This window comes from Alosa alosa, chromosome 19 (assembly GCF_017589495.1).
Source record: "Alosa alosa isolate M-15738 ecotype Scorff River chromosome 19, AALO_Geno_1.1, whole genome shotgun sequence".
Taxonomy (NCBI): Eukaryota; Metazoa; Chordata; class Actinopteri; order Clupeiformes; family Clupeidae; genus Alosa; species Alosa alosa.
In genome coordinates, this window is record NC_063207.1 from 21,870,252 (window position 1) to 21,895,752 (window position 25,501).

General features: G+C 40.3%; 2 protein-coding genes across 3 annotated transcripts; one reads left to right on the forward strand and one right to left on the reverse strand.

Annotated features, from left to right (window-relative positions):
• The first annotated feature begins 970 nt into the window (after positions 1–970).
• Positions 971–6,975, forward strand: angel1 (angel homolog 1 (Drosophila)). 2 transcript variants are annotated; one of them, XM_048227330.1, is made up of 10 exons: positions 971–1,103; positions 1,738–2,844; positions 3,148–3,383; positions 3,648–3,717; positions 4,328–4,764; positions 4,930–5,062; positions 5,263–5,373; positions 5,667–5,697; positions 5,819–5,982; positions 6,166–6,975. In XM_048227330.1, the coding sequence occupies exons 1-10, from the start codon at positions 1,040–1,042 to the stop codon at positions 6,318–6,320; spliced, it is 2,508 nt and encodes an 835-aa protein (XP_048083287.1). In that variant the 5' UTR covers positions 971–1,039; the 3' UTR covers positions 6,321–6,975. The 2 variants fall into 2 exon arrangements, with proteins under 2 accessions (XP_048083287.1, XP_048083288.1); XM_048227331.1 differs by lacking the exon at positions 971–1,103 and adding an exon at positions 1,110–1,513.
• A 320-nt stretch (positions 6,976–7,295) lies between these two features.
• vash1 (vasohibin 1) lies at positions 7,296–24,082 on the reverse strand. Its single transcript, XM_048227332.1, has 8 exons — positions 23,918–24,082; positions 22,719–23,100; positions 22,058–22,146; positions 21,444–21,500; positions 19,475–19,549; positions 12,065–12,446; positions 11,094–11,203; positions 7,296–9,301 (listed from the first exon to the last, which is right to left on the reverse strand). Exons 2-8 carry the CDS (start codon positions 22,944–22,946, stop codon positions 9,229–9,231), a joined length of 1,014 nt encoding a protein of 337 aa, XP_048083289.1. The 5' UTR covers positions 22,947–23,100; positions 23,918–24,082; the 3' UTR covers positions 7,296–9,228.
• Between the last annotated feature and the right edge of the window lie 1,419 nt (positions 24,083–25,501).

Consider the following 25,501-nt stretch of genomic DNA (forward strand, 5'->3'; position numbering starts at 1 on the left):
TCTACTGTAGGTGTTGGGTTAACCCACTGGATTATTTTTCATTTTCCTTATACTAATTCAGAAATGAGGCATTAACCATAAGTCCAAAAGTCTGACTGGACTATGCATACAGAAAAAAGCAACAGTAATTGTATGTTATACAGCAACACAAGTTACTATTACAAGTATGGCTACTACTAGAGGTCTGGCAAGACAGTTTTAGAAAAAAGGCAAAAATTAAGCTAGTAGGTTAACAGATAAGACTATGTCCTGTAGGACAGATAATAATAGTAGTAAGATTAGGCATACTATTTAAATAACAGTAAGATCTTAATGTATGGAATTTATTTGGCCTACTTATTCTAATATAAATTAATATTGCAAACAGCAATTGAATGAGCAATTTGGTCATGTAATTTAAGAATGTTTGGCAATGCAATGCACTAATCAATTTGAATGACTGAATTTTGAATAAAAAGCAGACATTTCATGCCTTAGCTCCCTGGTTAGGAATAGGCAGGCTGGCAGGCACTGACTCACACTCAGTGGGGAGATGAGGAGCAGGAAGAGGAGGGGCTCGACTGAAGGAAAGTCAAGCATGGACTGAAATGTCTGCACTGCAATTTTGCACTTTTGCACTTCAGCACTGGAAGCTTTACAACAATTATTAACATTTTAAAGACTTCAGTCTGGGATGTGTTTGTTCCCTGTGTCTTTCTTGCTCTATTAGCCATGTTTAGCCTGAATATAACCCCATCATGGATTGCGTTTGCCAAAAAGGCTTTGCAGGCCTTGATTGGGTCACGGCACAGACTCTATTTTTGTGTTTATTTTCATTTTATATGTACATTTTACTGTTATTTAGTACTGTTATTTTGATTACATCTTACCCAATTACTGATCGAACAGACATCTACTGTAGCTTGTGTGTCAGCAGTCAATGTACCACAACCCCACTGTTGACCTTTAGCCTTTCTGTAAATTAAGGACTTTTATTTTGACGATATCATGGCCGCTCTGTCCTGGCAGGGAAATGCTAATGCTATGATTCAGACACACCATGTTGGGAAGCGTTCTGTTCTATGCGCTATATCCATTAACTCTCGTTGTCATCAAAGTTTCAGGTAAAAACAATGGCCTGAAAAGACAACAGTGTTGATCTTTTTATCTATGTATGCATTACGGATTATTGTCATGTCAATAGTGTGACTATACTCAATGTCAATGTATGAAACAAGGAAGAAGCTTGCTATATTAACGTTAGCCTGTTTACTTGTTTATCCAGACGTGAATTTCAGTTGAATGCAGTACAAAAAGGATTGTGTTAGCAATCACTATTAACGTTAGTATTGTATCACTTCTAAGTAATTCAGTGACAGAATGAGAATACACACAGCGTATTCAGCCCTTAAGGCGAACTTTGCTACTGGTAGATATCTAGGCTATAGCAGGAATGCAGTTAACGCTTAGCTGAGACTGCCTAGCTTTATCTTGCGTCGTGGACTGCACAATGCACGTGGAATTGTTTTGAAAGGTAACTGTGTTGGATATTTCACAATACTCTACATAGGCATACTCATGATGCCAATTTATTGATAGTTTCTGCAAAGGTTTCAGATGCATGCTTAGAGTAGGTTCTATACATTGTTGTAACGTTAATGTCTGTAATTTTATTTGCCCCGGGTTGAAGCGTTGTGTCTAAAACAATGTGCTTAATGTGCTTGTTATCTCTGTGTGTTCCTGTTGATTTTCCAACAGAATCTTTGGTTAAGGCGGCTTCCTCTGTGCTCATGAATGGAAAAGAGACATGGGATACTGGCGGGCCGCGTCCACAGAAGTTGGCCAAATGTCAGTCTGTTGTGCTGGATGAGTGGCTAGGTCCAAGTGGTCTGATCCATAAAAACTCAGAGAAAACAATAGGCGATGATGAAAGTAAATGTCTTGAGGAGATGCAAGAGGAGATAATGGAGAAGAAAGCAACTCCAGTGGCCAGTGGGTGCATCCCCTGTCCCACCGATGAAGACATTTTTAGGGAGATACAGAACGAGGGGATTGGGCCAGAGACAGAAGCCAAAGTGCAGGAAGGTGTAGTTCAATCAAAAAGCCACATGTTGAACACCGACATGGTGGAGGGGGATGTGTCTCAGGAAGACGTGGAGCTGAAGGGAGAGGGGATTGGGCCAGAGACAGAAGCCAAAGTGCAGGAAGGTGTAGTTCAACCAAAAAGCCACGTGTTGAGCAGCAACATGGCGGAGGGAGGTGCGTCTCAGGAAGAGGGGATTGGGCCAGAGACAGAAGCCAAAGTGCAGGAAGGTGTAGTTCAACCAAAAAGCCACGTGTTGAGCAGCAACAAGGCGGAGGGAGATGCGTCTCAGGAAGACGTGGAGATGAAGGAAGAGGGGATTAGGCCAGCGATAGAAGCCAAAGTGCAGGAAGGTGTAGTTCAACCAAAAAGCCACATGTTGGCTGAGGGAGATGCGTCTCAGGAAGACATAAAGAGAGAGGATGGGGGAATGACACCACCAGTTGCTCAGGGAGGAGAGTCTGCCTCAACTAATGATAACCAAGACACTGGTGTAGAGGCTTATGTTGCTCAGGCAGATTTAGAAACGCATCCTCACACTGGGTCCAGTGATCCCCAGGGATGTCCCATTACGGACTGCCTGGTCATGGACCTGGGTGCCCTCCTTGCTGAGACCCAGACATGTGACAGTCTCCCACAGTTTAAGACTGAGTCCCAACCAGAGATGGATGGGTGGCATTTCCCAGTAGGGCATGGGTTGGCAGACATGGCACACCGCCCTTACTGGCAGTTCCCAGCCATGAGCTACTATCCAGCCCTACAGGAGAACACAGAGTTTAAAGGTGTGATGTGATCATGTGCCATCATGTAGTGGAAATATTTCTTCCTGTGGTAGTGAGCTGAACATGTCTCAAGTTAACTGTATCGGTAGAATGTTTTCACCACCAAGTTCACTATCTGCCTCACACTAAGGAACAAAAGGGTCTTTTATTGATAGGGCAGCTTTACAAAAAAACAAACAAACATATACTGTAGCTACTGATTCAGACACATGGTCTTTCGTAAAAAGTATATATGTCATATATATATGTATATATATATGTATGTATTTTATTTTCTCAGTACTTGCATACATCTCTGTTTAGTAATGTGGCGAGTATGGGAAGATCTGCCTGGACCCCAAGCTGAAGCAGCTGTACCTCAGATGATTGACCAAGACCCAGACACTTTGTTTAAGTTCTCCGTCATGTCCTACAATATCTTGGCTCAGGACCTACTGGAGGCAAACCCTGATCTCTACCTACACTGTTCAGATAAGGTGCTAGTCTGGAGCGCCCGTCTCAAGGGGATTATCCAGGAGATTCAAGCCTGGCGACCAGATGTGAGTAGAATGTTGTACAGCGTTTCTCTGTAGTATCCCGTGTTCCTACTGCAGTGAATAATAATGTAACATCATGTATACTGTATAGTATATACTACAGTTTTAGGAAATGGTTCTTGAAATAATATGTGAAACTTTCTTGAAAAAGTGATGTTCATTTTGTCACAGCTAGACTCTAAAGCTCAGTAATGCCGTTCATTGCTGACCTGGTACAGGATTGGAGTGGTGTAATGGAACAGTCCAAAATAATTTGGTTGTGTCTAGATTCTATGTTTGCAAGAGGCTCAGGAAGACCATTTCAAGCAACAGCTCCAACCTGTCCTCAGTGACATGGGTAAGTCCAGAACACTGGGCTATTCTGGAATGATGGAATCACAGTATTAAAAATGGACAATGTTCCACATTATGCAAGTTATTATTATTATTATTATTATTATTATTATGTGTAAATCTATGCTTCACACGACAATGTACCATCAAACTGAATTTGAAGATGATACCAGAACCAGCTGACTTTTATTGATAATTTATGCTATGAAGTATTTTCACCATCACTCAATAATGATTAGTCTGACTTCAGTATATAAAAAAAAAAAAAACATTAAAGATTAGCTGAATGTTTTCTGAGAGTTCAAATACTAAATCTGGTCCCAATTGTCTTGGGGTTTGAATATCATTGGCAAGGGTCGGCCCACCTCCAACTTAGAGGAAATACATAGATAGATTAGTTTTAAAAGCTGAACGTGTACTGTTAGATATTGCTACCGTAGTAATTTAATAAATCAAATAATAACTGCATCACCTGCATATAACATCTAGTCATTACTGCTTTATGACCAAATTGGATTAAGCTTTAAAAAGCTGCAAAAGCTGAAAAAAGAACACCACACAAGCATTTTACCTTTCAGAAAAATAAGTTGATATTGTTTTTCCTACTTCCAAAGGGTACAGCTGTGTGTACAAGCGACGGACAGGATCCAAGACAGATGGATGTGCTGTGTGCTACCAGAACAAGCGCTTCTCCCAGCTCTCTGTGAGTCTGCTGGAGCTGCGCAAGGAGAGATGTGAGCTGCTGGACCGCGACAATGTGGCTATTGTTTTACTGCTGCAGCCAATCACCTCTCAATGCCACGATGAGAGGGGCACCCCTATTTGTGTGGCCACTACCCACTTGCTGTTCAACCCCAGGAGAGGTGATATCAAGCTGGCCCAGCTGGTGCTGGTGCTGGCGGAAGTGGATAAAGTGGTGAAACGCTGCAAGATCATGGGCCGAGACTGTGAGGTGGTTCTCTGTGGAGACTTCAACTCCCTCCCCAATATGCCACTGTACCAGTTCATCAGCACTGGACAGCTCCATTACCATGGCTTACCAGCCTGGATGGTAAGCGTCCATTTAGTAACAAAGTTTTCTTCTGCTTTTTGCAGGTTTGCCTGATTTACTTTTGCTAAACTATATTATTATTAAAGAATAGTTATTATTATTTTGTATGTTCAGAAAGATCAGTGAACTGATATTTTCTGTATTCTTGGAATCTTTTACGGTCAGATATCCGGACAGGAGGACCTGTCACACCAAACTCATCCCAGAAGAGTTCTTGCTCCACTGTTGCCTAGCAGCCTCGGCATCAACGACAACTGCCAGTATGTAACTACGAGCATGGCTAAGCCACCACCGCCAGGTTAGAGTGCCTCTGTGTTTGTGTTTTTTTCTCTGTAGTGCTTTACCATGTCAGTGCAGGAGAGAATGTGTCTGTCTTGTGTGGTTTTAAAAGTTGTAGTATTGTGTTTGGCTAGAGGTTGATAGTGGAATTACAATTAGGCACGTTTTTATGGTTAATTTAATTTGTGTGAGTATTTTGGTGTTATCTTTCTTCTGCAGGAGAATTAAAGTACAATCATGACTACATGCTCAATCTACGGTACAGCCAGGCAGCTTGTGTGCGGCCAAAAGACCTGGAGCACATACCTGGAGTTACAGACAATGCACCTGGTAAACACACAAACCACTCAACAGTAACGTTTCCCAGACCCTCATTGTGGGTGGATGATTATAAATGTCGAAATGAGATTACCACCAGTTACCACCAACAGTAGTAACTCAATGTCATGTCCACCCATGACTTTAAAGACTCCCAATCACAAGGCAGAAAGTTGTGTTATAATCATAATCGTTGAGTTGTGTTATAATCATGGTCTCTTCCGTGGTGTTATCACAGATAATCAACTGAGTTGGTGTGAGTCTTTATTGCCAGTTACTTTTCTCCTCCTTTTTTTTTCTTCTAGATCAACATGAAAAGCAGCCATGTGCTCTAACGTAAGTATAAAATGTTTGAAAGTTCACCGACATCAGATATGTACCCTGAAACCAAAGATTCTGTAGAACATCAACTGTCTGTGCTGAAATGCTGAAACTTCATTTTCTGCTGCATTTTCAGGTTCCGAAACACAATCTGCCACTGTCTGAACTTGAATTCTGCCTATAGTCATATAATCACTGGAACAGACAGGCCTGAGGTGACGACAGTACACTCCAGTGCTGGAGCAACAGTCGATTATATCTTCTACACCGCAAGAAGTGAACATAGCCGAAGCCAAACAGGTCAGGCTGACTGCTCCAGGAGGAAAACTTTCATACTGAAAACCATGCTATTTTTTTAGTTTAAAAAAACAATTCTGTTCAAAGAATAACCATGTGTTTTATCAAGACATTGGAAATGGTTCAGAAGTTAAATGTCTGTTAACAGATTGATCATTATTTCTATTGCATTTTATGTTCACATAGACAAAGGAGCGCGTGGAGGCCTGGAGCTGATAGGAAGACTGTCTCTGCTGTCCGAGGCAGACCTGTGGTCTTTGAGAGGTCTGCCCAATGAGATCTTTACCTCTGACCATCTCAGCCTATTGGTCAAATTTCAGCTGCGCATCAGTCCACTCTGATGTCACACAGAGAGGGATTGTTATGTGACTGTGGTTGGCCATCAACACAGGAAATGTATAGATTAATGGCCTTAATGGACAATGGACATGCACCACATTTTATACGTCATGGCATCATGATGGGTTCTGCATATTTCCAGTTCAAGTCGGATGTTGAGACACATCCTGTTAAGATTTCATCACAGTCTGTCCATATGTTTGTGTTCAGGCTGCATTCAGAAATGTACATAATTTCAGCAAGAGACATTTTCGATCCAGTTCGATGGGTTTTTTTTTTTTTTCCTTTTAACACAATTTTAGAGTTGAGTTGAAAACTTCAGAATTTTATATTTGCAGAGGTTATTTGGAATATAGCTTAAGGAAATGTTGAATTGGCTCATCAATTTGATAACCATTATTACATCAATGGAGCAGACTTCTGATGCAGAATGTACATTCTAAACTTTTGCACTCCAAGGCATCAATGTCAATTTTGTTTAAAATATTTATATAATGAAGATACAGACTTTCTATTTCAGATTGTATGAACCTCATGAAAGCAATATTGAAGTGATTTTCTGACTTCTGAGCCACCCTGATGTTTTGCGGCAAAAGGATTTTCTTTGTTTTATCAATGGAAATAATTTGTTAATAAACATGTCATTTTCTAAGAAAACTGCACCATTCCTTTTGGACAGCCTAAGAGGATGATCGACTTTGAGGTTAGCTAGTAATTTATAACATCCAATGAGATACTTTCAGACATAATGTATGGCAAACACAGATCAGTAGACAAACCCTTGTGATAGTATATCAGTCGTGATATTAGTCACTCTATGATTGCTTATATCAGACATTGTCATTACTGGAGATTGTATCGTGGGAGATTATTAGATGCACTTCTTGTGCAGGTACAGGTGTACGTTTCAAATTCTTTCACATGTTTGGCTTAAACAGGGGAAAAAATGTAGTCAATAACAAAAAAACACATGTCAATTCAATATTACAATTCTATTTTGATCCACTACAGGAATCTTAACAGCACAGTGTGAAGACACTTCAATAGAATACAACTGAAAAACTGTCCAATGGAAAAACATTGTATAAAGTGGTTAAAATTAGTAAATCTGACTTTATTCATGTCTTCTAATAGCATCGCTCTTATGCTAGTCACAGGCTGGCAGGATGCTGTTGTCAGTCTGGTGCAATGTACTAGTTATAGGGACGGCAGAAAAACAACACAACGCATCAGATTGCTTCATGATACTTGTCTGCTCAAGGGCTAAGGTGGTCTCTAGTCTTTGGAGACGTATGACAGAGGAAAGGCATTTGTCATTATTATCTGAAGAAATACACAAACAATTACGTGAACAATTGTGCCACCATCTCACAGGAAATATGCTTTGAATGCTTTCCCCTACGCAAAGTGGCAAATGTTAACATTTCTGATTGTCCTTTTGTTAATTGACAATAATGTAACATTTTCCACATAGCAATAGGCTTAGAATCTAGTCATCGGTATATCTGTGGTGTAACGCAAATGTTAGAGCATGCAAAACCTCTCTGTGAGTATTCTTCTCTTCTTTTTGGTACTTTGGTAATTAATTTGATTAGTTGGTTTGAGTTGGCCGGTCACATCAACAATTCCCATGGAAAACAAATCCATGGAAATCATCCAGCCATGCAAAACTTTAAAAGGGTACTTAAAATAGCTGCTTAGTACATGGTAATAAACATTTTACCTTTAATCAGGGTTATTACAGGTATTGGATACCACTGAGTACTGTTGATAAAGGACTGAAAGTAAAATTTCAGATGGCATCATGAATTGGAATTCATTTTTGAGTCAGATTTCCCACTTCAAAGGTCTCCCAGAACAATTATTGTTGTACTTTACCCTTCCCCATTGGCACACAATCACGTACTTTGACCTGGGGCACCTCTGAAGTTCGAGATTTATCAAGGTTGGAGCTAGCATTCTATGTAGAGGTCTCACTGGACTGTAGTGGTGTAGCTCAGGTCAGAAGGGTTCATTCACATAAACATAACCCAAGTCCAAGGGAGCTACAATTTGTCAAGTCTCTTAACAACTGGATCTCAATTCATGTAGCCATGTAAAATGTATTTCAGCCATTTAAAATTGATATGTAATGAGCTCTACTAGCCAATAGGGGCGAATTCCTTGAACATCCTGGACGGAATCTGCCAAGCCCTAGATGAAATGGCAAGGGCGACTGGCTCATTATGTCACTACGATATACAGTGCGGAACTTAAACAGAGTCTAGTACATGAAACTTTTGAGTGCAGTAGACAGTGCACTGGAGAGAGGCAAAACATGTCCGATAACATTGACAGGTGTCTGCATGACTACATAGATCTGCAACAATGAGGCATATCTGGAATTCTGCTGTCTTGGCTTCCAACATGAGACCATATCACTGAAGGTGAATGTTGTGACAAGGATTCAAAGGCACTAGGTATGTGATATGGAAACATGTATCTCCAAAATGTCGGAAGCTTTCTAACAGGTCTAAAGGCTATAGGTACAATATGATGAGTAAAAAAGAATATAAGAGGTACAGAGAACGTTCATCATCGGACGTTCTGGACACTGTAGCATCATGCAGATGCTAGATTTTTTCCAGGGGACATCACCAGAGTACAGAACCTTCGGAAAAGCTTAAAGACAGCAAAACGTCACACTCATATGATAATCACTCAAACCCTGTGTACTTGAAAGACATGTCTTTTCTGTATCGTCTTAAAATTAGTCCCATGGTGGTCAGCATGTACGACCAAATACTCAGTTGATTGTTTAAAAAAACAATCCAACAGTTCTATCAACTGCACAATCAACTGTATAAGAGTAAAAAAAGTAGAAAAATCAGTGGTATCCACTTGTAGCAGAAGAAGCACATCCTCTCCAGATTACACCCTAATCTGGTATCCATTCATGTCAGATGGAGGTTTAGGTTCAAGAGTCTTCTTTTCCCCTGACGGCCTGCAACAAAGACATAACAACAACAAAAAAGTATTATGTTGAAGTTGATTTCATTATAAATATATAAAATCCCTCCTATGAAACAACAACAACAACACATTACATTTATATAGCATATCTGTTCAACATGCACTTAGTTCATTAAGCGCTCGATATGCGCTAACGATCTGTACAGTATAGTATTGTTTTATTTTCATTAGGCTGTTGATTAATTTGACATTGTTGTTTATTGATATTCTCCTTAATGTAGTCTTACCATGTTATTGTTATTATATTATTGATTACATGGATATTATTGTTTATTATTGCTATTTTCCCTCATTTCCATTGTTTATTTCATTAGGCTATTGATTAAATTGACATGGTTGTTTATTATTGCTATTCTCCTTATTATAGTCTGACCAACATCTTAATTTGTTCCCTGTTAAATTTTAAGTATTATATTGTTTTGTATTTGTATGTCGCTTTGGACAAAAGCACAATCATAACCATAACCATATAGCGCTTTTCACGACACTCAAAGCGCTTCACATTGAATAGGGAACCTCACTAACCACCACTAATGCGTAACACCCACATGGGTGATGCACGGCAGCCATACCGCTCACCACACACCAGCTTGAGGTGGATAGTGATGGAGTGAATGAGCCAATTACACTGGGGGATGATTAGGGGGCCAGATTGAATGAGCCAGATTGGGAATTTAGCCAGGACACCGGGAAATCCCCTACTCTTTGCGATAAGTGCCATGGGATCTTTAATGACCACAATGAGTCAGGACCTCGGTTTAACGTCTCATTACCGTGACTAGACAAGGAATATGAGTCAACTTATTTTTGTTATCGTCACAAGATTGTAAGATAAATGTAGAAGGTTCTTACTGAAGAACATGTCACTTATAGCTATAAGATAAATGTAGTAGGTTCTTACTGAAGAACATGTCAGTTATAGCTATAAGATAAATGTAGTAGGTTCTTACTGAAGAATGTGTCAGTTATAGCTATAAGATAAATTTAGTAGGTTCTTACTGAAGAACATGTCAGTTATTATTAGCTCCTCTTCATTTATTTGAATTATTTGTGCACACCATCCAGCTATAAGATAAATGTAGTAAGTCTTCTTCTACAATGTGTTGATTTTCAGAACGTAAAGGACGGGAAACAAAGGCCATTCATACACACAGAAATGTAGAGAGCTGATTGCTCCTCTTGGATTCTTTGCATTCCATGACGTGAATGCAGTACGGCTGTACATGAATTGACGCTGCTGTCCAAACAATTCTAAATACATTTCCAACTACTGACAGGGTTATTTCAAAAGCATAGTCAGACTATAGTTCCCAGGCCCTTTTAGACCACAAAAGACATTTGGGTACACAGTTTTGAAATCATCATAATATAAAAATGAAGTGAGTAATATAATAACTTCTTCCTATAAAACCCTGTGATGACCAGTATATTTAACATCCAATCATCTAGTACACAAATAGCAACTTGGAGAGGAATCAAATACATGATACATCAACGAGAGATTGCTGCCACAAAGGCTAATAGCACAAAGTGCCTGGGGAAAAGGGTAGCCACAAAACACTCCGCACTCAATTATTCTACCTAAAATACAGGATAAAATCTTCAATCCCCAATTCTAATAAATAAAATCTTTCGGTCCATATTGATGCAGCCCTTGAAATACTCCTGTTTATGGCTACTTCTGTAGTGTGCATTAGTTCTTATCATTGCAGACATTGCAACGTGAACATGAAGGGAAAAGGGCTGAGTCAGTGGCACCCTACCGTCTATCGCTGCGGCTGTTCCGGCGCATGGGGCTGCCCGGGTTGCGTAGTGGGGAGCCAGTGTCTTTCTTCCTGTCTTTGGTGGGGGAGGGGGGGATCGCCTTTCCAATCTGGGAAAACAGGATGCATTGTCATTAAAATACATATCACGCATCATCAGTGAAGCGATATCAATACGCAGTGCATGGGAGTAAGCGGTTTTATCAACTCTTCACTTCTCTTTGATGAATACCTTCAACAAATGTTTTTTTTCTTTGTCTAATGTAACTGAATGTTTGTCAAATTCATAAACACACTTCTTAAATAGAAAGCAAACAGTTGTTTGTACCTTTGCCCAAGTATCCTAAAATATGCTAACTAGCAAAACAGCTACATGTTCTTTACATGTTCTCAAAATTGGCCATGAATTTTATAAATCAGCTTCACTATTGTGTCACTTTTCAGGACCACACGAACAAGCAAACAAACAAAAAAAACATTACTGGAAAGGACATATCGGCATCTAAGCACATGACTTTTGCTAAATCACATGTGAGATACATGAAGTGGCCAGCAGATGTCCCCATCTACAGGGCCCTTAATGGACCAGTTGATAACAAAGAACACCTTTGAGTAAACCAACCTTTGAGTAAACCAATCAAAATGTCAGAGTTGTTTTGCTACATGGCTGGCTGTTTAAGAGTGAAAAAAGCACTGACGGCACACAAATAATTGAATTCTTATTGGTTCCCAAAGTGAGAAATGCTACCACAGGGCAGGAAAGCCAGCCCTTCACCTGAGGGTTTGACCTTGTGAAAAAAAACACAAACTCCTGCAGTCAGAAAGCACCTTAAGAGTAAAAATGCCCTTAGCAACTTGCCAACACTATGGACTCAAGCATATAAACTCCAACAAGGTCATTCATCCAAATTGAACACACTGTGAAATATCTGGTGAGGAGAGCACAATTCATACTCCTGACCGAAGCTCACCTTCAGCCTCATGTCACGCGTGTGTCTCTCCAGCTCCCTCCTCAGCTCCTCCTTGGACAGCTTGTCCACGTCCAGGACAGAATGCTTCCACTCAATCTGTTCCACACTATGAGGGTCATGTGACACATACTGACCAATCTTCACTTTACGCAGCGTGTGCCAGTAGCCTTGATATGCGCCCTGGAACTCCTGCACCAAGTCGGCCAACGTACGGAACTCCAGTGGTTTATACATGAGGTCCTCCCGTCGGCTGATGCCGAGCGCCCCAAAGCGTCCGCCGCTGTGGATGCCGAGCACGATGTGACGGAAGTGGCTTCCTGAGAACTGAGTTTTAAAGCTGAGAGGAAAGCGTTCCACCGTGGCCATACAGTTGGTGAGGTAACTGACAACACCTGGGTTAAGGACAACGTTTCTGTAGGTCATGGGGGGCATTCCAAGCAAATAGATACCTGACTCCATCCATTAAGTGATCTGTCTTCACATTCACTGTATGTTAGGCATGCTCTTGTTATTTTTGAAACAGAAAAACTAGAGCATCCTTTCATTAAAAAATAAACCAAGGGGTGCAAAGGTGATTTTTGAGGACTAAAGACAAACACCTCTTGCATTACAATCAGTGGAGATTTGGTGGTCATTTGTTATACTAGGCTGTATTGCTAAAATGTCCTAAAACATCAAACTTCCTTCTAAAGCAAGGGATTTCTGTGTGCCCATGTGTCTGTCAGTTTGTTCATATATAGATAGAAAAATAGATAGACAGATAGATAGAAACTTTATTCGATATTTTGGAAAACAACATAAATATCTGCTTCTCATGTGCATTCTTACAAAGATATCAAGGATAATGCATAAAGTTAAAAAGCTTATTTCCATTGCGGTCCTCAATGGGGTGGGGTGAAGGGGAGGGGACAAAGCAGAACTATGACGGCAATAAATATCACCTAACATGAGTGTGAAGTGTGTTTGGATGTTTAAATATCACCTAGCATGAGTGTGAAGTGTGTTTGGATGTTTACATTTTAAGTATATATACTCTTTTGATCCTGTGAGGGAAATTTGGTCTCTGCATTTATCCCAATCCGTGAATTAGTGAAACACACTGAGCACACAGGGGAAGCACACACTAATCTCACGGCTAATTCAGCGGCGCTCGGGGAGCAGTGAGGGGTTAGGTGCCTTGCTCAAGGGCACTTCAGCCGTTCCTACTGGTCAGGGTTCAAACCGGCAATCCTCCAGTTACAAGTCCGAAGCGCTAACCAGGAGGCCACGGCTGCCCCTAAATATCACCTAGCATGAGTGTGAAGTGTTTTGGATGTTTATGTTTATGGTATTTAGCAGCAGACACAGAAAGCGACATATAGTATATGAGGCCATCCTTAAAAATATTTTCGTTTGCCGTAACCCGACCGACCCTGTCAATTTAGAACCGACCCACATATTTATTATGACCGCCCAGCATGGCCAGCGGGCGGTCATATAGGTTTAGTCAGATTTTTTTTTTTTTCCCTAGGGTTTCATCTCAATATCTCCGTCTGACAAGGTCAAAACTGCACGAAATTAAAAGTGTAGGATCATTATGACACCCTCTGAATGCATGCCAAGTTTTGTGTACTTTCGTTCATGGGGGCCTTACAATAAAATAATTTATGTGTACATTTAGTGACGACACCAACAAGGATTCCCGGACACTGAAAGACCGGGTACACAAAACTTGGTGAGCATGTACCCCACATGGATAGCATGGAACCGCTATTTTTCGTTTTCATCTGCAGCCCCCCCATGGACTGGACCCCCGAAAGGAGGGTAGGGCAGACACAGTTCTCTGTGAATCTTTTATGGTATGTTGGTCTCAAGGGCCCACATCAACCTGGCTCATAATCACTCATTTGTGATTTGCCCCCCCCGGTAAAAAATGAAAATCAGTAGGATTAAAAGAAAGCCAAAATAAATATTCATCATCATCATCATGGCTGCATTTTCAGTATTGGCTAGAAGTAGTCGCTTGTCCACTAGATGGTATGATCGTTGCAGTGAGACGTAATTTTGTTGGAAGTTAAAAGTGGGTTGAAAAAAACAATGGACGCCTCATACAAGGACTGTAATTTACCGCGAGCTAACATCTAATAAGGATAGGACGATGTTCACATGAAGTGTAATTCCCATTTCTTCTTGAAGCCGAAATAAATCTGAGGATGTTTATCGGACATGCTTGGTTTTACTGCAGGTACGCTTAATCTTGTAATATCAATAAGGACCTAGGTAATGTTACCGTTAGCGCTGGTTGAGTGATGGAGGCATTTGATTAATTGCATTTGTAGAAAACTATAAATGCGGTTATACCAAGCAAATGTATAGCAGCACTGTTTGTATCTTTCGACTGTCATTTATTTACCAACGTTACACCGGTCTGATACAGTTTTGCCTATACATGCGTGAGACTGAGACGCCTGTTTATTTTGTTTTAAGTGCGTGCAGGGTGTGAGAGGGGGAATCGATGTGCTTTGATTACAGCTTGGTAGTTGTAGTCTGTGAAATTAAAAAAAGCACGTGTGTGTGAAGTATCCAAACAATGACACCTTCATTTCATTATGGCTGCTTTAGCAAAACACCTTAAGCTACTGTGTAGTGGGTCCCATTTAGAAGTGGCTACTTCATTCAAGGCTTTCCTTGACTCATGGAGCTGCGTGAATGTTATTACAACTTTTCGCCACGATATGACAGTTTAAGTCCGCTGATACTGTAAGGCGTAAAGCCATTGGTTTCCAAAGGAGATTTTATTTGTGTCGCTAGCATAGCCTATTGACAATTTATGTTGTCAATAGGCCTACCTTATAATCCTACCTGTAGCTTAGGGAAGCTAACAACTTTCTATTAGGATCTAGTTTGTTAGTTACCGCTTTGTCATAACTCCCCTGATGCATTTTTGCATTTAGAATAGCCAGAGCGCAGTATATCTCAATCGAAAATTTAAACAATATCGGTGCCTATGGACTAGGCTGGGTGAACCCAGCCTGATCTGCCCGCCATTTATTTTTTTTTTTTTTGATTTCTTAAAAGATTGAGCTTGGTCTGATGAAAGCCAGACTAGCCATGGACCTCAGTTACACAATGCAAGGGAACATGAATCAGCCTATATTTGCACCGAACAATAACGGACAAAAGCTCTTCAACTTTGGCCCGTTAAAATGTGTATGAACAGTCTAGCTTACGCATTTCATCAAGGCCCATTTGGACATGTCAGTTATTTGCACCACTGGTTAGATGTAAAACAGCATTTCGCTTCAGACTAGGCTACTGTTACTTAATTTGTGCATTAACAATAACGCTTCAGACTACTGTTACTTAATTTGTGCATTGACAATAAAGTATTACATGAACTAAAGATGACTAAAATCTTATGTAGAAGAAGAAACATTCACAAAAAATCCATCCATCCAAAATGACCTTTGTTTTTGATAGCTGTTGAAAACGGCATGGAACTGACAGAGATGTTTTGTTTATAAATACATAAAAAATAAATAAATAAATAACATTATGCTGATACCTTTTGCTTTTCCCAAATACAATGTAGCCTACAGGTGTAAGTGACCTTTCATCAATCCAGTTGCAATGGATGAACTGTGATGAACTGCCCTACTTGTGATTGTTTAGAGATTTTAAAGGTTTTATAACAATTCTACATCTTCTTTGGCTATTCTACAATCTATTCACCTTTTCAGCACCAGTAGGGTACTTTCTGTGCAGCCGCGACACACACACTCAGGCATGCCAAACAAGCATACACAAAAGTTTCAACAGTGGGGATGGAGTAAAATATGGAGACAAATTGAAGTGTGATTTATTTTCGCTGAACGGATGTACAGGACTGAGCCGGGCGGTCATATTTTGTACCGCTATGCGCGGTACATCTAGTTTTTTTCCCTTTAGTCCGACCGACTTGCCGGGTTGTAAACTTCATGCTAAGACCGACCGATTTTTTTTACTCTAAACAACCAATACAAATAAAATACTATTTATTTTAGTAGGCCTAAGTATTGTGAATATAAATTGCCTACATACAAACGTAGGCTCTCTTAAATAAAACCCTGTGGCGTCATCTGTACACCATTGGTTTACGATGTCACACTATGGCCTATACGCTTCGTTTCATTCACACAAACATCTCGATAACGCCATTACTTGGCACGAAGTTCTGGAAGAACTGTGCCCAGATCTTTTCCCATTCCTTCTCACCTCTAGTCTAACGGTGACCGTGTTGAAGAATTGAAATTGGTTGTGGTCTATTCAGTATTTCTCAAAATATGAGTCCGCAAGACTGATGGTCCGCGGAGTCGTGGAGTGAAATTAGGCCCGGTTCTTCGTCCTGATAATTTGCTGCGAAGTTGATAAAGATACCGCGGGCCGACAAAAAAAAAGAAAACAAACGTTTCTGCTATCGATGTCATTAAACATGGAGCCATACAATAAAGTGGTGGTATGAGCGCTCATTCAATGGTATGCCTGCGCGAGAGAAACTGAAAATAATCAATAACGTTGGTATCAAAGCTTCGCTTCAACCTGTTGAATGCTATTTAATTGTTTAACGACACTTGATAAAACGACGTTGATTTTTGGAACTTCCATAGAAACAGAGCAGAGACTGTATAATACACTATATAGCACTGAGTATTGTATAGTCAAATTTGAATATAACGTGGCCAAACGCTATTGTAGCCTTCTTTCTATCTGTTAAAGATCAACAGATCAGTGATTTAATGCCTATCTGCTCGCCAAAAAAAGCTGGTATTGTGTTTCCTGAATCCTTACATTCAGGCATTCAAATTAAACTTCATTAAAAAACATGTTTTTTTTTTTCTCCATACCAATGTATGATGCTTGCACGAGGGAAACATCCCAAAACAATAGCACCCATATAATTGTTGCTGTTTTGAGAAGTATTTCTTTTCTTATGCAAGCATCATGCAACCATGCAAAAGTAATGAAACTAATTATATCTTACATTACTAAAGCAGTCCTCTGATGTGCATGTCACAAAATATTTAAGTGAAAGTGCATGTATAACAATCTAGGCATAATAATGATTGTGATAATGATAATGACAATTTGATTTGGAGGGAGTGGGGTTGGGTACGTGTAGATGAGCCTTATGGCCCCAAAGTCTGCCATGACTGGGCCTCAGGTCAAAGAAGTTTGAGAAAGGCTGGTCTACATAACCTGCATCAGATTGAGGTTTGCAGTGATGCTTTGAAGGCACGGGTTGAGGACCCAGTCAGTTACATCACAATATGCACAATTGTTTAAATTCATACCTACGTAATCACCATGACCAAAATTGTACTTTTTTTTTTACTTTGAATCTTGAAAAAAAAAATATTGACCTACCTACCGACCCATTTTTTTATTTTTTTGGCTGTTACTGCAAACAAGAATAATTTTAAGGATGGCCTGAATGAGTTGGATATGACGTAAAAAGCCCATTCAAAGTGATTTGTCTGTGCACACATCATCATAAAGCTTAAGTCTAACTACAATATCATTGTAATTCCATTTATAGTCGAGTCTCTCTCCAAATGACCTACTTTCAGTGACGTTCCACGCCATACAAGTGATGTCATCTTTCAATATAGCATTATGTTAATGCTGTCAGAGGGTTTACAATATCCCTCAGAAATGGGTTTGTACAAACAAAAAGTCTAAATCTCACAAGTCTGTCTGATCACTTAATACTTTGTCTTTCTGACTTACATTATGGAACAGCAGGGTGCTGTATTTTACTAGCACAATCCATCAACAAAACTGCACAATTACAATTACTGCAGATCAATCTAAACTACATACAATTCATGAAAAAACCTTGTATGAGGTATGAAGGTTCCTAGGCGATGCCGTGGTGCTGCTGTTGTGGCGACCAGCTGATTTCTGGCATAGTTTTGTTTGTCTATTGTTTGTTTTTACTCAATGTTGTTGTTTTTAAGTCAGTGTTTCATGTTCTTTCATATCTGCATTTAAAAGTGAATGAACATACAGTACATTGTTGCTATGAACCCCCCAGACTTTTTACAGTACTAGCCCACTTTATTCATTGGAGTAACAAGGATGCCACCATGAGCTTCCTTGGCGTGGGCCGAGGCGTCTCTGCGGAAGCCCTACTACGGAAGTGTCTCTGGCCATCTACAGGATATCCTGCTGGAGCTCTCCAAACTCCAAATATAACCTAGGAGACGTGCATCAGAGAAGGCAACAGAAAACGAGCATTCACAGAAACAATGCTGAACAATGTTTCGATAAAGGCAAAAAAAACTGGTTAACCCTTAAAGGAGTACCGTCACACTGGTGTGACGGGAATGTTGAGAAATGAACGTTCTAAAGAATATCTGGGTTCATTGAATTCAACATAGAATTTTAGAACCTTCAATTGTTGCGGAACTTAGAACGTTCAAAAACCTACACCTTTAAGGGTTAAGTACAGAGGCAGCGTGTGCTAGGAACACTGCCACAAGCCAAGACAAAGCAAATGTGGTCATTCTGACCACATAGCAAGGAGTGTACAGCAAACCCTGTGCCACCACACCTGTCTCTAATTCATTAGGCTACCAGTCGCTGTGTCACCACACCTGTCTCTAATTCATTAGGCTACCAGTCGCTGTGCCACCACACCTGTCTCTAATTCATTAGGCTACCAGTCACTGGACACTAACCCCTGCAGCCAGTTGTCATGTCACTCTTGTATTGTCTTGTACCGCCTCTGCCATATCTTGTCGGACATGTGCTGTTTTTACACGTCCTGTTGTAGCCTATACGTTACTATGCCTGATTTCTTTGGAATTGCTACTCAGGGATAAATAATGTTTTGAATTGGAATTTAATTGTAAACACCAACAGACCAATTGACACAGATTGCTAGCATGCAAACTAATATTTCTGGCACGCTGTGAGAGCTGTTCTTCCATGGGTGTTCCATCTCAGACCACTGACATTCATAAGGTTGGTTTCCTGTACATAGATTAAGCCTAGTATTAGACTAAATGAAAACTTTCAACTCTATTGAAAAAAGCATTTAGTGAAGGACTAGACTTAATTCATGTGAAGGAAAGCCGTCCATGGTGCAAAGCCTGGATGGCTAGACAGCAGTAATGGTGTGTTATGGTGTGATCTGGTGTGTGATTGTGTGACTAAGTTAACAAAGTGGATTGACTTATTGATAAGATATCAAACTAAAGATATGTAGTGTAGTTGTCCATACGTTGGAGTGATGTTTAAAAATATATAGATTTTTACTAATATCACAATGCTTAGTATTTAACAGTTATACTTAATCTGACTAAAGCCTCATAGTCAGACAGCACCAAACCACAGTAACCTGCTCATCACTTTATTCAGTTGCACTCCAAACCTATATGATAAGGATACATTCCAAGGATCACAGCTTCCAGACATTTGATTGGTAGGGCTTCTCTGGTCATCTCCTTTGCGATATCCATCAACCTAGAAAGAAAGTTTGAAAAACACACCAATGAGGCTTTGTGTTTTAACCCCCAGGAGTATGGAGCTAGAGTCAGGAATGTTGGTGGTTCTGATAGGCTCTGCTATTTTTTTTTAAAAAAATGCAATTTAAATGCAATAACATAGAATGCTGCTAAATGGATTAAACATTGAGAATACTCTGTTCTTCCATAAACGTTCTGGAAGTTCCTGGGGTCTTCCAATTCCTGCTCCATCAACAGGCTGACCACTCTCTAATGGGCGGTCTGTAAAATGCCAGTCCAGTGAGACACACAGGCTATGGAGATAGCAGATGCCCTGTGTGGCGTTACCCTGAGACTTTTTCGGAACTGAAAAACAGATTTCAGCGAGCCAAAAAAACAACATGCCCTGTTTTTGTATAGACCTAGTTGAAAGCCCTCAACTATGACTTGATCTAGGTCTGGGTAGGGTGTCAGCAATGGTCTCTGTCCCCTAAAAGAACTCTAAGAAACCCATGTACAGAGTAAAGGTGAACACACACCTGACTGCAATGCATTCACCAGGGAACACCTTTTCATTTTAAATTTTATCTTGGCTTCACAGAACACTATTCAGTTAAGTCATAAGCAATCATCAACTCGTGAATCATTTTTAATTATCATACAGAAGAGTAATTAGCCTACATAAATTTGGTTAAATCAAGTAGGTCTACTGATATCTTCAAGCACTTCGATGAGAGGCAGCAGCCTCTATTTAATCCTTTACAAAAATGTAAAAAGGGGTGGGCTGATGTAACTGACAATGCTTTAGCTAAGGCCTGTATTGTAAGGCCAGGTATTGGGCAGACATTCACCAAAATAACAATGTCAACAGTAATACTAGCTGTTGTACTACCACGCCTAATGCAAAAAGTAGTCTGACTAGTTTTTCAATGTAAGAGCGTCTAAAGTCAGTTAGACACAGCTATCTTGTGACAAGATCAGCCTGCTACTCACATTTTCTAACACAACCATGACACAAGTGTGAAGAGACACTTAATAGTTCCGTCTTTTGAGATCACATTTCTGCGTACGGTAAATTATTTTACGCTGCTAAATGAAGCCTCACAGCTAGCTTGCAATGGAGCAGGCTAGTTCAGCAGTATACATTACCTCAGTTACTAAGCAGGGAATCCACTGCAATGGTGGAGCAAGCTAATTCAGCAGTATACATTACCTCAGTTACTAAGCAGGGAATCCACTACAATGGTAGAGCAGGCTAGTTCAGTAGTATACTATACATTACCTCAGCTACTAAGCAGAGAATCCACTGCAATGGAGCAGAACTCTCACTTCATGACACTCATCAGAATAAACCAGGATTTTATCTTTACCTCAGTGTTTCCCACAGAATTGAATTCTATTTGTGTTGGTTGGTTTGCAGAATTAACTTGAATGCAACATTTTTAAACAAATTAGCGCAGCGGGGTCATGATGCTAACCAGCTTTAATCACAATTTAGTACAACCTGTTAAATCATTGTGTGGTGGTCAATGTTGATATTGTGGTGGGCCGCCACAAATAAGTCAACGTCTGGGAAACACTGTACCTGTTTTGAATGAACCCCCCACCCCTTTTTTTTCTTTTGCAATATTTACAAATTCAAAAATATCAAAACAAAGACTCAGAACCATTTATAATTCTTAACCAATGTAATAGACCTATATCTGGTCATTCTAGTAATTCTGGCACAAAGCTCCCCATGCTGTTATTACTACCTGCAAAACTTCCCATTTCTTCTGTCTTTCTGAAATATAAAATCTCCAGAACTCTCAAGAACTTTCTCCTTGCTGTGAGTGGATTGGTTAAATCAGCTTTTATAGACTCCATGTAAGCTTGATATATATAAGTCTGATAACACAATTATACGCACTTACGCTGTGAGAGGCCTGCTTTTCTTGATTTCAAAGAACTGTGTTCCAGTGTGATTGTACCTGGAAAACACTGTTAAGTGTACAACAAAACACCAATGCTTTGAACAAAAGTGTTGATTGATATCTTAATGTGTAATTGCATGGTTTGCTAGACTTTAGGCAATAATTTGATACAGCAATGTTGATACTCTTTCACTAAAACAATATAGTATAATAACATGACCCAGTGACCTAGATTCTACCAGTTGTAACTTTGTATATGAAATATCCACCAATTTACAATTCCTACTTTAGGCGCTGGTAGTATACATTTTGCATGGATGCAAGCATGTCATGAAATATTCATATTTAGTAAATATTTCAGGGGTCACTAGTAGCCTGGTAACATCTTCACATCTTGGTAGCTTCATTTCTAGCCTTTAGTGCTATGCAGGCTAATCTCTGAAAAACAAGACTTTTAAACCAACATGTCAAGCATCATCTGGTGCTGTTTAATACAGCATTCTGATTATTGTAGACAAATATTGTAAAAATAAAACATGACAGTGTGACTACCACATGGCTATCCATTTACTTGACGCTATGCAGTATAATATTTCATCTAGTTAGAAGGATACTGCAAGTCCCTGATGTATCTCTGTATGGCTTCCAGGCGCTGGGGGATGCTGTTGGTTGGCTGGTATGTAGGCACGCTTGGTGTTGGAATCTGCCAAGTGAGCAGAAAGGCATGGCTGATGAGCTGCCCTACAATTCTTCACATTCAAAGCCCCTGGGCTTTTTTTTTTTTTTTCACAAGGAGTCAGACAAGGCTACCTGCTGAATATGGCCAAACTGTGCATAACAGAGCAATACAGTGACATACATACACATACTTTTGATTGCACAAACGTTCATATTAAAAAAACAACTAGATTTAGACCACTTCAGCTAGGCTCAGAGAATAAGGAATCTGTGTCAGATATAATCCGTTAAGCTACTGCTTTTAAAAGCTTAAAGACTTTACACTGTTAGAACTGTTAGAAAATGGACCTTCTATTTCCTCACTCTCAAAATAATATGGGAATTGTTTTTTTTTTTTTTTATCAGAGGGTGCCACAAATCCAAGTGCTTTTATAGAGTGAGTATTTTACTGAGTGATGCAGTAACCTATTTTTCCCATAAACAGTTACCTGTTGACTATATCAACTTGTGTTTATTTGTTAGAAATTGATGCTACTTCCTAACGTTCTATTCCATTTGGCTAACGGAATAATGTAATGTAAACAAAAACAAACCTACCTTAGGCAGGTCAATGGCTCCACGTATCCTCTTTGCCACTGCATCGCCGTCCGGGTGTATACGGGTAACGTGCCGCCACATTCGCTCCCAAGTCTCGTCATTAACTGGCAGTCCACTCCGGTTCACGAAAAATGGGACTCCTCCATCCCGTAAATCTTCGTCTCCCTCATCCTCTTGCTCTTCCTCTCTCTCCTCGTCACATCCCAAACTTGCCGTGGACCGCAACATTGTTCCCACTGTTCTGAACTGTTGTCTTGGTTCAAACTTGGCACAGAGGTGTCGCGCACTTTGCTACTTAACGTTAGTCCGTTGAATTCTGATGGACACTCCCGCAGCAGGTGACAGACGCCGACAGTTCATGACATTACCGATGTCGGTCAACCTGGAATCACGTCAACCACTGTTTATCAAGATGCAACGCCAAAGGCACGCACAAACTGAGTTATAAAGCAGTCTCGATGGTAGAGAAGTCTGGTTGACCATGCACCGCACAATGCCTTTATTTATGATGGCCTAGCAGACTCGGAACATGTTAACGAAGCCTTCTGACTTGGGAGCACTCAACGACCGAAGACACCTCGGTCTTGCTCTATTGTCTTCGTTTAATCCAAGATGCGTAGAAATCGCAAAAGGTTACGATTCTTGACATCCACAAAATGTTGACCGAGTAACGTTATCCTTAGCGAACGCCGCGTTAACGTGTGGCTCTAACGTTAACGTCAATGTGGGTTTCAAACTAACGTTAAGGCAAGGAGCGACTTCAACACATTTACGTTACGAAAGTAAACTAGTTCATATTCTTTTTTTAGTTAGCGTTAGCTATTAACATTAGAAGTCGTTGACTCCAAAGAGAATAAATTCAGTCCGACATAACGTTATAGGCTATCGTTAAATGTCCTCTTGGTTCACAGGCATTCAGGTTATAACCTACCGTTAGCCAACAGTTAGCTTATCAGCTAACTACAGAAAACAATTTGCTCAACTAAGTAGTCTAGAGCTCAATTTCACTAAAGCGATATTTCTGGCCACAGAACATCTTCCAATCGATAAATGCTCGCCGCGCACGATGAACCGACAATGCTGGCCACTGCCCATAGATGATTGAAAACAATGACTGAATGCCACAGATCACCCATACCCGGCATCTACCGTTAGCTAACGACAACTTCACGATATAAAATAGCAACTGATTAAAATACCTAATGTTACCAGCTAGTGAGGCGGTCCGTTATTGTCATAAATTAAATTCCCTTGCATTCTCTCCGTAACGCCCTTTCCTAATGTTAACTCAGATTATCTTCTTGTGACACCAAACTGTGCCGCTTATCAACCAATCCAGACTTTTTGGCCAAGCTTTACGCATTACATATTTCCTACATGTGCGCATGCTCAGTGACAGGCCAGCTTGTCCACCCTGTGGCTGAGTAGCCAACGCTACTGCATATGTGCCATGCCATATGGAATGCACTAAACAGACATTGCAGTTTTATATTGTCTGTATGCATACTCTGTTGTCTTCTGTACTATATATTGCGCTTATTTTATGTAGGTTACTGTATGCCAGTCATCTGAATATAAATTCCTAGGCTGGTATGTAGCCATTAGGACCTGAGATCTGAGTTGTTTTTTTAAGATGGCAGCAATGAACGACTTTATTCAGTTTGCGACCTAACATTGGTCTGCAAAACCAAAACCACAAGACCACTGCTCAGACTCATGGGCTCAAACACGTAGACTACATTTCATCCCTCAGCCCAAACACCAACAGTTTTACTTAATTAACTATTTTAAAATGATGCTGGCATTGGCACACAATGGAATTTAATTAGATGTATGTGGTAAGTTGACCTTTTTAACCAGCAGGTCTTTTCTGGGTTTGGTTTTCAGAATGCCATTCTGATGTCATACTGAGCATTTAGTTTGTTTCGTTTGTTATATGTTTGTTTATTCAGTAGAAAATGCATATTTTCACAAATGTGGTGCCAAATTATATCAACACATCTGTAGATCTTCTAGCCAAGCAGGAAAACTCCTGCTGGAAATTAACAATCCAAAGCTGTAAAAGGGTGACCGTCTCAAACAGCACTGTACTGTTGACCTCTAGTCTGGCCAGTGCCATCAAATCTGACAGAGGCTGTGATGGCACAGCTTGGAAAGGGTGCCTCTCCCACTGAAGGTTTTGCGATCCCTGCAGGTCAGGGGAAATACCATTTCAATTCTCCTGTTGGCCAGACGTGTGCACAATGCTCTAGGTTGGCAGAGAACACCAGAAACATTGCCAGTTAATTGGGACTGCTACAGCCAAACGCACATAGCCTATGCACTGAATCATTGCACTGCATCTTCCAGCTCCAAAATCCTCCTTGTGGTCAGTGTGTCAAGCTTGTTGAAAATTTCCACAGCATAGGCAAATCTGGTCCGCCACTGCTTGTCTGGAAAATGCTTGGCCAGATTAGGGTCTTCATTCTTGAGGTAGGCCATGACATCTTCTCTCAGCTCCCACACTCTGACTCTGCAGAACTTTTTCCATTGTGAACGAGCAGATGTTCATTCTCTATCCCCATTTCCTTCGACAGCTCAGTAAAGAGCCTTAAGTGTAGCGGTCACTTTTTTTTGTTAGATTCGCAACTACCACAAGCATATGAAAACCTGCCCTAGGTTATGCTGTAAGGCTTTTCTGGCTAAAGCTTTGCTGTGGATGACTCATTATACATTATATCTTCATAGTCACATTAATTTGAAGACCATGGAAACATGAGCCACTAACACAAACTAAACCCAGC